The 12,784-nt window shown below is 42.6% G+C and overlaps 1 protein-coding gene and 1 pseudogene across 1 annotated transcript in view; both read right to left on the reverse strand.

The window, feature by feature from the left end:
• Nucleotides 1-7,947: 7,947 nt before the first annotated feature.
• On the reverse strand, nucleotides 7,948-8,037 carry LOC116638964 (annotated as a pseudogene).
• Nucleotides 8,038-9,096: 1,059 nt separating this feature from the next.
• NUP160 (nucleoporin 160) overlaps nucleotides 9,097-12,784 on the reverse strand; it is a 49,860-nt gene continuing 46,172 nt past the window's right edge. Inside the window, exons 35-37 of the mRNA XM_032414736.1 lie at nucleotides 11,694-11,819; nucleotides 10,659-10,763; nucleotides 9,097-10,047 (exon numbers count right to left, since the gene is read on the reverse strand). Of these exons, the coding sequence (XP_032270627.1) occupies nucleotides 9,958-10,047; nucleotides 10,659-10,763; nucleotides 11,694-11,819 (321 nt within the window). The 3' untranslated portion in view covers nucleotides 9,097-9,957. The remainder of the gene's footprint in view (nucleotides 10,048-10,658; nucleotides 10,764-11,693; nucleotides 11,820-12,784) is intronic.

A 12,784-nucleotide genomic window follows, 5' to 3' on the forward strand; every position in this document is an offset into this window, starting at 1 on the left:
GGACAGAAAGAGCTGCAATAGGGTCATGAGGAGTGGCCCATTATATACTTTCAAGTTGGGAGGGGTTAAGGGATAGTGTAAGTCTCTAAGGAATTTTGGAAGCAAGGTTTCCAGGACCTTGAGAGGGTTAGCTATTATTGGGAAAAGGTCATTTATTACCGTCTAATAAAACCTTAGTCATGAGACCCCTCAGATGTATATCGGTGGGCCATATGCTTGGGGGATGATTGCCAGCACGTATCTTGGAGGGTTTAGAGATAAAGGAAGTTTCCAAAGGAATTCTTATACATTAAAGTAGACTTACAGGATCCTGGGGGGACGGGGGGGCTGGTGGGGGGGGGCGGTCAGGCTAGGATTGCCTTTTGCCGTTAGCAAAATATTAACACTGAGGTAGTTGAGTCCCTAGAGGAATGTCACTCAGCCTGTTTCAAGGACTTGTCAATGGGCTGTGGGTAGTAAGGAAATTTAATAGTTTTTCTTCTGCCTTTGTTTCCCACATCATTCCTGCTCACTTTCCTCTCTCTCTCTCAAAATAAATAAAATCTTAAAAAACAAAAAACAATCAAGTATAAGTGTATTTTATTCTCACCACAACCTTGTATATCATTATCCATAATGTATAAATGATCCCTCAGATTGTTTTTTAAGATTTTATTTTATTTTTTTAAAAGATTTTATTTGTTTGAGAGAGACAGAGAGAGTGAGAAGAGAGCACAGTGGGAGGAGAGGGAGAAAGACTCCCTGATGAGCAGGGAGCCAGATGCAGGGATTCAAGGACCCCGGGATCATGACAGGAGCCACCCAGGCACCCCATTAGGATTTTATTTTTAAGTGATCTCTACACTCAAGTGGGGCTTGAATTTACAACCCTGAGATCAAGAGAACTTACAACCCAGAGATCACAAGTCATATCCTCTATGGACTGACCTACCAGGTGCCCCCAAATTGTTGTTGTTGTTTTAAGATTTATTTATTTGGGGCGCCTGGGTGGCTCAGATGGTTAAGTGTCTGCCTTAGGCTCTGGTCGTGATTCCAGAGTCCTGGGATCTAGTCCTGCAGCAGGCTACCTGCTCAGCGGGGAGCCTGCTTCTCCTCCCTCTGCCATTCCCCCATCACTTGTGCTCTCTGGCTCTATCTCTCTGTCAGATAAATGAATGAAATCTTTAAAAAAAAAAAAAGATTTATTTATTTATTTTATATAGAGAGAGGACACAGAAGGGAAGAGAGGGAGGGAGGATCTCAAGGAGACTCAGTGTTGAGTGCAGGTCCTGACTTGGGGCTCAATATCTCCACCCTGAGATCAGGACCTGAGCAGAAACCAAGAGTCAGACGCTTAACTGACTGTGTCACCTCGGTGTCCCTTAAGTTTATGTTTTTTTAATAATCTCTACACTCAATGTGGGGCTTAAACTCACGACCCCGAGATCAAAAGTTGCATGTTCTTATGAATGAACCAGCCAGTTTTGGGATGCAAAAGCCATGAAAACAGTGACTTGCCCATTTTGTTCCCTGTTTATGAAATGCACTTTCTGGAACATAAGCACTCAATTTTTGAATGAATATGGTGCATGAATATATACAGACTTGAAATAAGTAGTAAGAGTTCTTTTCTGGTCTATGGGAGAAATATATGGATTAGTGTCCTGAGTTTAGACTCCCAAGATTTCTGAAAAATTAGCAGCTAGACGTGGGAGAATTTACTGTTTTGAAGTTTTCTGACTTATTTCTTGAGGGAAGAGGCATTGAAATATAGTAGTTGTACATAGGAGTTCTGAAGCCAAATATCTGGGTTCAAAACTCAGCTTCAGCACCTTCCAGATGTGATGGCTTGGACAAGTTTCTAAACAACTGTAAACTTGTTTCAGCACTGTAAAATGTGCCAGTAAAAGTATTCAGAGGATTGTTGTGAAGTTTAAATTAGATCATAGTTTTAAGATCTTTGCCTTGTACCAGGAACAAAATAAGCAATCATTATATGGTAGCTATTATTACTATTTTTTTCCATGGGTATTTATTTATTTATTTTTATTTTCTTAAAGATTTTATTTATTCATCTGACAGAGAGAGAGACAGCGAGAGAAGGAACACAAGCAGGGGGAGTGGGAGACGGAGAAGCAGGCTTCCTGTGGAGCAGGGAGCCCGATGCGGGGCTCGATTCCAGGACCCTGGGATCATGACCGGAGCCAAAGGCAGAGGCTCAATGACTGAGCCACCCAGGTGCCCAGCTATTATTACTATTAATGAGTCTTTCGTTTATACAGAAATCTAGATGCTATTATATAACTGGCTGGAAATAAGTTGAGATTATGAGCTAAACCAGAGTGCACAGAAATGGGAAAGGTTTTTTTCCTTGGGGGAAACTTACATTTCTGGAGGTGACAGAAATAACTGTAATATTTATAACCAAGGTTCTCAACCCTGACTGTTCATAGAACCATCTGGAGAGCAAGTGCTAAAGCAGTATAAAAATCTAAATCAGGATTGGGGGTGGGAGTACAGACCCCATATCAATTTTTTTATTTTAAAGTAAGCTCTATGCCCATTGTGGACCCCAAGATCAAGAGCAGCAAGCCAGCCAAGCATCCCAATATCAATTTTATTGATTGATTGATTGTTTTTTAAAAATTTATTTTTAAAAGTGTACTTATTTAGGGGCACCTGGGTGGCTTAGTTGATTAAGCATCTGCCTTCAGCTTAGGTCCAGACCTCAGGGTCCTGGGATCCAGCTTCTTCCTCTCCCTCTGCTTCCCCCTCCCCACCCCCGCTTGTGCTCTCTCTCTCTTCTCTCAAATAAATAAATCTTTTTTTAAAAGATTTTTTTAGATTTATTTATTTATTTGAGAGGGAGAGTAGGCAAGAGAGAGCATGAGCAGGGGGAAGAGCAGAGGGAGAGGAAGAGGCAGACTCCCCGCTGAGCAGGGAGCCCGAGGTGGGGCTCGATCCCAGGACCCTGGGATCATGACCTGAGCCGGAGGCAGATGCCTAACCGAATGAGCCACCCAGGCACCCTAAAACCTTTTTTTAAAAAAAAACTTATATATTATTTTTTATTATTTTTGAGTTTTTTATTTAAGTAATCTCTATGCCCAATGTGGGGCCAAAACTCACCACTCTGAGATCAAGAGTTGCAAGCTCTTCTGACTGAACCAGCCAGGTGCCCCTATTTTTTTTTTTTAATAATCTCTACACCCATCCTGGGACTCAGGATCCTGAGATCAAGAGTCTCATTTTCCTCTAAGCCAGCCAGGCACCCCTATCAATTATTTTTTTAAAAGCTCTTTAGGGGCACCTGGGTGGCTCAGTCGGTTGAACATCTGCCTTGCCTTGGGCTCAGGTGGTGATCCCAGGGTCCTGGGATCAAGCCCCAAATTGAGCCCACATCGGGCTCCCTGATTAGTGGGGAGCCTATTCTCTCTCTCCCTCTGCCTCTCCCCCAGCTTGTGCTCTGTCACTCACTCTCTCTTTCTCTTAAAGAAAATCTTAAGGGCGCCTGGGTGGCTCAGTTGGTTAAGCAACTGCCTTCAGCTCAGGTCATGATGCCGGGGTCCCGGGATTGAGTCCCACATTGGGCTCCGCCTGCTCTGCGGGGATCCTGCTTCTCCCTCTCCCTCTGTTGCTCTTCCTGCTTGTGCAGTCTCTCTCAGTCAAATAAATAAATAAAATCTAAAAAAAAAAAAAAAGAAAATCTTAAAAAAAAAAAATAGAAGCTCTTTAGGTTATTCTGGGGCGCCTGGGTGGCTCAGTCGATTAAGCGTCTGCCTTTGGCTCAGGTCATGATCCTGGAGTCCTGGGATGGAGCCCCATGTTGGGCTCCCTGCTCAGCAGGGAGTCTGCTTCTCCCTCCCCCAGCTCTTTCTCTCTCTCTCGCTCACTCTCTCTCAAATAAATAAATAAAATCTTTTAAAAAATTAAATATGGGCGCCTGGGTTAAGCGACTGCCCTCGGCTCAGGTCATGATCATGGAGTCCCAGGATCAAGTCCCGCATCGGGCTCCCTGCTCAGCAGGGAGTCTGCTTCTCCCTCTGACCCTCCCGCCTCTCCTGCTCTCTCTCTCTCATCTCTCTCTCTCAAATAAATAAATAAGACCTTTTAAAAAATTAAAAAATAAAAGCTCTTTAGGTTATCCTAATGTTTAGCCAGGGTTGAGAACCACTGGCTTTTGAAGGAGACATATTTTTCTATGATTGGCCTCAGAGAAGGTGTTAAGGATCTGGACGAGGGGTAGGTAAATTATAGCTAAATCAGGCATTTTAAAGGATTCTACAAACAAATTTCAAAGAATATGTGAGAGAGACCATATGTAGACTACAAAGCTTGAACTATTATCTGGCTCTTTACAGGAAAGTTTGTGTGTATCTAGACTCAAAGTGGTCTGTCACTTCTTCTGAAGAAAAATCAGGCCTGATCCTTGTTTGCCAGGGACTTTAGCACCTCTGGATTTACTGAGATTTTTTGGTTGTGGTGATAATGTTGTTTTAGTAAAACCAAATGATCAGGGCTGACATTTGACAAGTGAAAGCTGGGAAGAACAATCATTTAAATAAACACGTATTTTCTTTTTTTTAAAGATTTTATTTATTTGACAGAGAGAGACACAGTGAGAGAGGGATCACAAGCAGGGGGAGTGGGAGAGGGGGGAGCAGGCTCCCGGCTGAGCAGGGAGCCCGATGCAGGGTTCGATTCCAGGACCCTGGGATCATGACCCGAGCTGAAGGCAGACGCTCAACGACTGAGCCACCCAGGCGCCCCCATGTATTTTCAAATATATTTAGTTATACCTGGTGTGCAATGGGGCAATGTCTTTACTTGGTATTTGATGTTAACTTCAAAAGCTGACCTTCCTGAATGAATTTTATTATTTTTTAAGGATTTTATTTGTTTATTTAGAGAGCGAGCATGTGCATGAGTAGGGGGAGGGGCAGAGGGACAGGGAGAGAGAATCTCAGACTTGCACTGAGCAGGGAGCCCGATACAGGGCACAATCCCATGACCCTGAGATCATGACCCTAGCTGAAATCAAGAGTCAGACGCTCAACCGACTGAGTGAGCCATCCCGGGGGCCCCATTCCTGAATTCATTTTAAAGCTCTAGGTTTTGGAACTTTAAGAGGCCACCTACAGAGGTGAACTGTCTCCAGAATTCCCGGCTTTAGTAGGGTAGATTGAAGCTTTGTGTGCGTTATCTAAATTTTATATTCAGTCTCACTCCCAAGTAGGTGAGTTTTGATCAATTCTGATGACCACCCCCTCCGAGTTAGCATCAGATTCTATGGGTATTTTTTTTTTTAAAGATTTTATTTATTTGACAGAAAGAGACACAGCGAGAGAGGGATCACAAGTAGGGGGAATGGGGAGAGGGAGAAGCAGGCTTCCCAAGGAGCAGGGAGCCTGATGTGGGGCTCCATCCCAGGACTCTGGGATCATGACCTGAGCCGAAGGCAGACACTTAACAACTGAGCCACAGGTTCTATGGGTTTAAGGGCTCAGTTCCCCCACAGGATTGCCCTTACTTCAGAAGCCAGCTCTAAGTGAGTGAGGTTCCCCAGGACACTCATGCTTTTGACTGGCTATAAAATTGGGGGTTCCCACAACCTCAAGTTTGATAATTCTCTAGAACCATTCAGAGGACTCAGGAAAGCACCACACTTAGGATTACACTTTTTTTTTTTTTAAGATTTTATTTATTTATTTGACAGAGAGAGACATAGCAAGAGAGGGAACACAAGCAGGGGGAGTAGGAGAGGGAGAAGCAGGCTTCCCGCTGAGCAGGGAGCACAATGCGGGGCTCGATCCCAGGACCCTGGGATCATGACCTGAGCCAAAGGCAGACGCTTAACGACTGAGCCACCCAGGCGCCCAGGATTACACTTTTATTATAAACATAGGGTGAAGTCTGGGAGGGAGCACAGAGCTCGCATGCATGCTGCCTGCCTGCCCCTCTGTGGAGTTAGGGCATGTCACCCTCCCAGCACAACAAAGTGTTCTCCAACTGGGAACCTCTGTTCAGCCTTGGTGTAGTTTTTACTGGGACTTCATTATATAGGTATGATTGATTAAATCATTGCCCAGTGTGACTGTAATTGAACTTAATCTCCAGTCCCTGTCCTCCCAGAAGGTTGGGCTGGCCCAAAGTTCCAACCCTGTAATCACCATCACAGGATTAGTCCTCTTGGGAACTGGCCCTATTCTGAATGGTCCTCCACTACTCACCTGATTAGCCTAACAGAGACTTCTATCACCTAGGAAATTCCAAGGGTTTTTGAAGCTCTCTGCTAGGAATCAGGGACAAAGATTATATATGTATGTCTCTTCATCCAACATGGGGCTCAAACTCATGACCCCAAGGTCGAGTCGCATGCTCTACTGAGCCAGCAGCCAGGGGCCCCAATGTATTATTATACTACATTATTTGATCTTGTGTGTTTTATAGAAATAAGTTCATTTAACCACAAAACCTCATTTACTGGAATACCTAATTTTGGTTTATACAGACTGGCATGGGTCATTTGAACAATAAATTGGTCTTTTTTTTTTTTTAATTTATTCATTTGAGACACAGAGAGAGAGAGTGCATGAACAGGGGGAGAGGCAGAGGGAGAGGGAGAAGCAGGCTTCCTGCTGAGCCAGGAGCCGGATGTGGGGCTCGATCCCAGGACCCCGGGATCATGACCTGAGCCGAAGGCAGACGCTTAACCGACTGAGCCACCCAGGCGCCCCAATAAATTGGTCTTTTGATGGTGGAGTTCTGTGCAGATGTGGAAAGGTATGTTCTTGTGGCTTGGGGTTAATGAGTTACTTATTACACTAAGGTCTCAATTTGTGAAAAAACAGTAATATAGGACTATCAGTTTCTAGATACAGACAAAATTGGAAAGAACTGAAGATTAAAGGACACTTTAGAACTTTCTCTTATACTGTGTTCTAGCAGAAAACAATGTACCAGGTTGAGGTAAATTGGGTAAATTCTGTTACCTAGCATGTGATAGACTTTTCATTTGTTGACTAACTAAATAGAAATCCCATTTATATTTACATTCCCCTCTGTGAGAGAAATGTTATCAGCCACACCAGAGCAGGCTGGCAACTAAAAGGTGGCTGAAGAGTAGAATCTATGGGGATGGGCACAGTCTATGGTTTCTATAAGCTTCCAGATCTTGTATCTGGTTTTTAAGCTTTTTTTTTTTTAAGATTTTATTTATTTGACAGAGAGAGACACAGTGAGAGAGGGAACACAAGCAGGGGGAGTGGGAGAGGGAGAAGAAGGCTTCCCGCAGAGCAGGGAGCCCGATGCGGGGCTCGATCCCAGGACCCTGGGGTCATGACCTGAGCCGAAGGCAGACGCTTAACGACTGAGCCACCCAGGCGCCCCAAGCTTGTGTTTTTCTTTACCCCTAAGTGCTCAGTGGAGATTTAGGAGACAACACAGCATGGACTTTGGGAGGGAATCGGAATGGTAAGAGAAAAACCAGTAGCGAGCTGGTGAGAGCCAACCCTTAGGACTCTCAAGCGTGGCAGCAAGGACAACGGGCCGCAGTGGCAAGCACTGTGGACACTGCACGAGATGGCTTGTAGAACACATAATCTTTCTTGGCAGGTCACAAAAGTCCGTGATAAACCTGGCAAGAACGGTCAAGAAACTTGTGTGTCATAAATTCTATTATTCACAGAAATGATGCCATTTTATTGTCACAGGCTGGTAAGGTAGGGACCTTATCAGTTATATCTTGTTAAATTAAAAACTATTAAGTTTTCCTCTAAGAGTCACCCCTTTATTTTTATTTATTTAGTTTTAGGTAGGCTCCACACCCAGCGTGGAGCCCAACACAGGGCTTGAACTCAAAACCGAGATCAAGACCTGAGCTGAAATCAAGAGTTGGACTCTTCACTGGCTGCACCGCTGAGGCACCCCTAATGGTAGCTAAGTACTAAGAAAGGAGGGAGCTCTTTTTTTTTAGTGGACTGCTTCATGAATTTGTGTGTCATCCTTGAGCAGGGGCCATGCTAATCTTCTCTGTATTGTTCCAATTTTTTTTTTTTATTTATTCATTTATTTGACAGAGAGAGACACAGCAAGAGAGGGAACACAAGCAGGGGGAGTGGGAGAGGGAGAAGCAGGCTTCCCGCTGAGCAGGGAGCCCGATGCGGGGCTCGATCCCAGGACCCTGGGACCATGACCTGAGCTGAAGGCAGACGCTTAATGACTGAGCCACCTAGGTGCCCCTGTATTGTTCCAATTTTTAGTATACGTGCTGCCGAAGCAACCACAGGAGGGAGTTCTTTTAATAACACTTTGTTATCAGAAAATTTTGGGGTGGAAAAAACAAGGAATAACAATGCTATTATGGACTATTAAAATATCACATGGTCCGGAACAACAAAAATGCAGACCCGAAGTGGAGAGAGGTTTAGTGAAAGAATTTCCACTTTCTGCTCTGGTTGGGAACCAGAGTGAAGAAGGCAGAAGAGAATGGACAGCAGAGCTGGGTTGGCTCCAGCATGGGTTAGGTCTTGAACCAAAATACTGACAACAGGAAAAACTGGTCAGGGTCCTGTGAACCGCCACCATGGAGACCACTGCTCTGATGAGCAACACAAGTGGGTAAGTTTCTGGAACAGGGCCAGTCCAAGTTACTTCATGTTCTCCAAAATGGCTCGAGGAGGATTTGGTATTTTTCAGACTATGGGTTATGATCCATTAGTCACTCATGAAAACATCAGGGTACATAGTGAGTGAGGATACATATTCTGTGAGATCTTTCTCTTGGTTTTATATGTGTATATTTGGTTATATATGTGTATTTCTTGCTACAGCTGGAAGCTACAGGTTTATAGAGCTCTTGCAGGGCAAGGGCTTTCCCAGTCCCTCATTACATCAAACACTTCATATTAATCATGGCAGAGCTAAAATGAAAGAACCATACATCTCAGTATCTACCAGTAAATGGTACCACAGTGAAGCTCACATTGTTATTTAAAGTATATAAGGTAAATACGGTATCGGCAGTATAAAAAGTAAAGGCTATGGAAAACTCAAGAGAGGTCAAAGGCCATACAAACAAGTAATACACAGATCGTTTCCTTAAAAGATAAATTTTAATATACAGAATAAAATCCAAGATTTTGTTTTTCACCTTCCCCAAAATTTGTGGGCATGAATACTTCTGAATCTGACCAGGAAAGTTTATATTTTGGTCCAATACATTATTACACAAGTAGTATGATCAAGTCCGGCTTGATTATCATAAATCATAAAAGTTAACAGAATTTACTTTCAAAATTGGTTATTCTTATAGATAAAATTTCTAATTTTTTTCTTAGCTAAGAGTTTACTCAACTTTAGCCTCAGAACCAGATTCAAAATAAGGTATCTTCTTTGACAGCGGGTCATCATTTTAGGTTTAATCTAGGCAAATTATTTAATACTTTATTGAAGATCATACAAAAACTCCACAATAAATAATGAAAAGAGTATGCAAAATCATTAGCCTCTGTTTGCAATACAGAAAATACATGTCAGTTCTGGACCAAAATAATTCCATTGAAATACAAAAAGTGACAGGGAAGAATGGAAGGATTTGCAGTGACTGCTTCTGGTGGTTATAGCTACAACCAACCAACCACCACTGGCTATTTTGGAAAGTGAGGGCGGGTTTTAATTTGCAGATAAAGAATGTCTTCGGTAGTTTAAAAAAATAGAAACTCTAAAAAAGCTTGTGAATCATATACAAAAGCAGCTGTTTGAGACCAAGGTTGAAAACCAGAAATTGGGTGTTAGCACCGCCAGCAAGCACAGGTTCTGTGACTCATCTGCCCTCCTCTTTTGCACAGAATGCAGACTTGACGTTGTGTACATCATTTACAGGTATAAAAACTGTCCAGGGATACAGGGTTCCTGCAGGGTAAAGCCTCAAGCCCTAAGAGGCACCAAGCGGCTACAAAGGCTAGGCGACCGTTCAGATCACAAGTTCCGACGATATAATAAATCCCGTGTTGCCTTATCAACTTTTTGCTGGTAGTCCTCCAATTTGTCAAGTATTTTCTGGGATAGCTGTAGGAGAAAAGAAGGGAATCATTACAGAATAGGTCAAGGACTAAAAAAAAAAAAAACACTGAAGTTTTTAAGCACTTTGACTTCACTAACCAGCCGCCCCCTAGTAAAGATGTTCGCCACTCTGCTTCATTTACTCAATTCAGTACAGGAGTCTGCTCTGTGACTACTGATAAAATCAGACTTCTCTGTTACATGCAGTATCCCAATCCTGTTATCCTAATGAATCTTCTAAACATGCAAATCACACCAGTATTTTTTTTTTTAATTTAAATTCAATTAGCCACCACATAGAACATCATTAGTTTCAGAGGTAGAGTTCGGTGATTCATCAGTTGCCTATAACACCCAGTGCTCATCACATCACATGCCCTCCTTAATGTCCATCACCCAGCGACCCCATCCCCCCACCCCAGTAATGCTTCTCAGAACCAGAAAGGCTACATCTGGCTTAACTAATCATTTTGTAAAGGGACTGGGCCAGCATGTTAAGGGCAATAAATGGCTTCTGCTCTCCCCTTAATCCTTACGAACCGAAGAGCAAGCTTTATGAGTAAGCACTGGTGCAAGGGTTTATAAAAGATGCGTGCCTCATGAGAGGACTGACTTACAGCAATGTTGTGACTATTGGCACTGTTCTCTCCCAGAGCCTGGAGAAGCTGGTCAATAGAAGAGTATGGGAGCCACACCATCGGAGCTGTTGCAGACAGTGGAAACTGAAAGGGAAAATACCTACTATTTGAAGAAAATCTCAAAAGTAGATCATTTCTTCTGGGCAATTAGCTTCAGAGGTTTGAATAACAAAATTCTTCTTATTTCTTTTTTACAATAAGAAATTGCACGTACACGCACACAGACACACAGTTGTGCCACTCCCACCCCCTTGCTTCTCTTTTCAACTGGGAAACTTGTCCTTTTCTCAGTTAAATCAAATGTATTATCTATCCATCCATCCATCCATCCATCCATCCATATGTATTTTTAAATTCATGTCACCTCTTATCTTGAAGGAGCCCTAAGGCCTATTAAGGAAAAATGCACTAAAAAAACCTCTAAATTGTCAATGAATGAGACTATTTGCAGTCTGAAATTTAATTCAAATTATCTGGAAAAAAAGTTTAGAAAGGGAAAGCTCACCTTTCAAAGTTCTCAATACTTTCCTGAGAGCTTAAGAGCTTTACTTTGCACTTAACTAGACCTAGATTTTAGACCTGGCTCTTCTCTTTACCATCTGTGTGAACTTTGGCAACTTACTTAACCTCTGACCCTCTGTTTCTTCATGGGTTAAAAAAACGGTTAAAACAATCTCTCAGAGGTGGCTGTAAGGATTAAATGAGAAAACACTTGCAGAGACCCAGCACAGTCTTCGGCACACAGAAAAGAATATTTTGTTTTTAATTACTTCACTCCTCCAAATACTAACTAAAGCTACATTCTTTGATGGAGAAAAATGAAATGTATTCCCATTTTATAAACAAGAAACTGGAGACTCCTACAGTGCCAGTTCCTGATTGTGGAGAAAATTAGTCGTATAACTACAAAGAGTAAAGTTTAAATCCATTGTCCTACAGTTCAAACTACTTTCACATCCTGACTTTATTAGGGTGATAATACAGAATTAAAAAGGAACATGCATACATGCCTACCTCAATTCCAAAGTATTGATGTCCTTTCCCCAATACAGCATCTACATATTCTGAAACCAAATCCACAGCTTCTTCTAAAAGGTCATAGTTTAAGTACAAACGGAGCAACTCAGCAGCATCAACCTTCTGTAAAAAGTCAAGAGATTAAGAACATCTACCTATTTCCATCTTATCTGGGCAATGACCAAAGGATGCTGAGTGTCTAATTCCCTGGTATTAATACTTCTCAATATAAGTAAATGAGCATCTGGGTTCCCTTATCTTGGGATAAGGGCTGGATTCCTAAGAGCCCAGTCACGTCTGGGTACCTTGTGAGACTTTATCTTGTTAAGTAGCCTGCCTGCCCCCCCCCCCCATCTATCTACTTATTTATCTATTTACTTATTTGTTTTAAATTATTTTAAAATAGATTTTATTTGTCAGAGAGAGAGAGAGAGATAGAGATAGAAAGAGCACAAGCAGGGTGAGTGGCAGGCAGAGGAAGAAGCAAGCTCCCCACTGAGCAAGGAGCCTGACCCGGGACTCGATCCCAGAACCCTGGGATCATGACCTGAGCCGAAGGCAGACAATTAACCAACTGAGCCACCCAGGCATCCCAGACACATTTAATACTTTTCTACAGTTTCAATATACCTTCTCAGAAATGCTGAATACTAAAGAGCAATATATTCACATTAGTTTTCAGAAATACAGGAATGACAAATGCAAAAGAAGTTAAAAGAATTACCAACTTTAGGGCGCCTGGGTGGCTCAGTTGGTTAAGCGACTGCCTTCGGCTCAGGTCATGATCCTGGAGTCCCAGGATCGAGTCCCACATCAGGCTCCCTCCTCAGCGGGGAGTCTGCTTCTCCCTCTGACCCTCCCCCCTCTCATGTGCGCTCTCTCTCTCTCTCATTCTCTCTCTCAAATAAATAAATAAAATCTTAAAAAAAAAAAAAAAGAATTACCAACTTTAAATACCTGAGTTAAATTGTTTAACTCAGGGTGAAACAAAAGTGATTACAACCTCAGTTTGGAAGGGCTCTACTAATTAGGAAATTATGCTTTTATATTCTGATTTGATGACAGTCCTAACTTTCACCATCTTTTTT

Source organism: Phoca vitulina, unplaced genomic scaffold (assembly GCF_004348235.1).
Source record: "Phoca vitulina isolate PV1807 unplaced genomic scaffold, GSC_HSeal_1.0 scaffold16, whole genome shotgun sequence".
Lineage (NCBI taxonomy): Eukaryota > Metazoa > Chordata > Mammalia > Carnivora > Phocidae > Phoca > Phoca vitulina.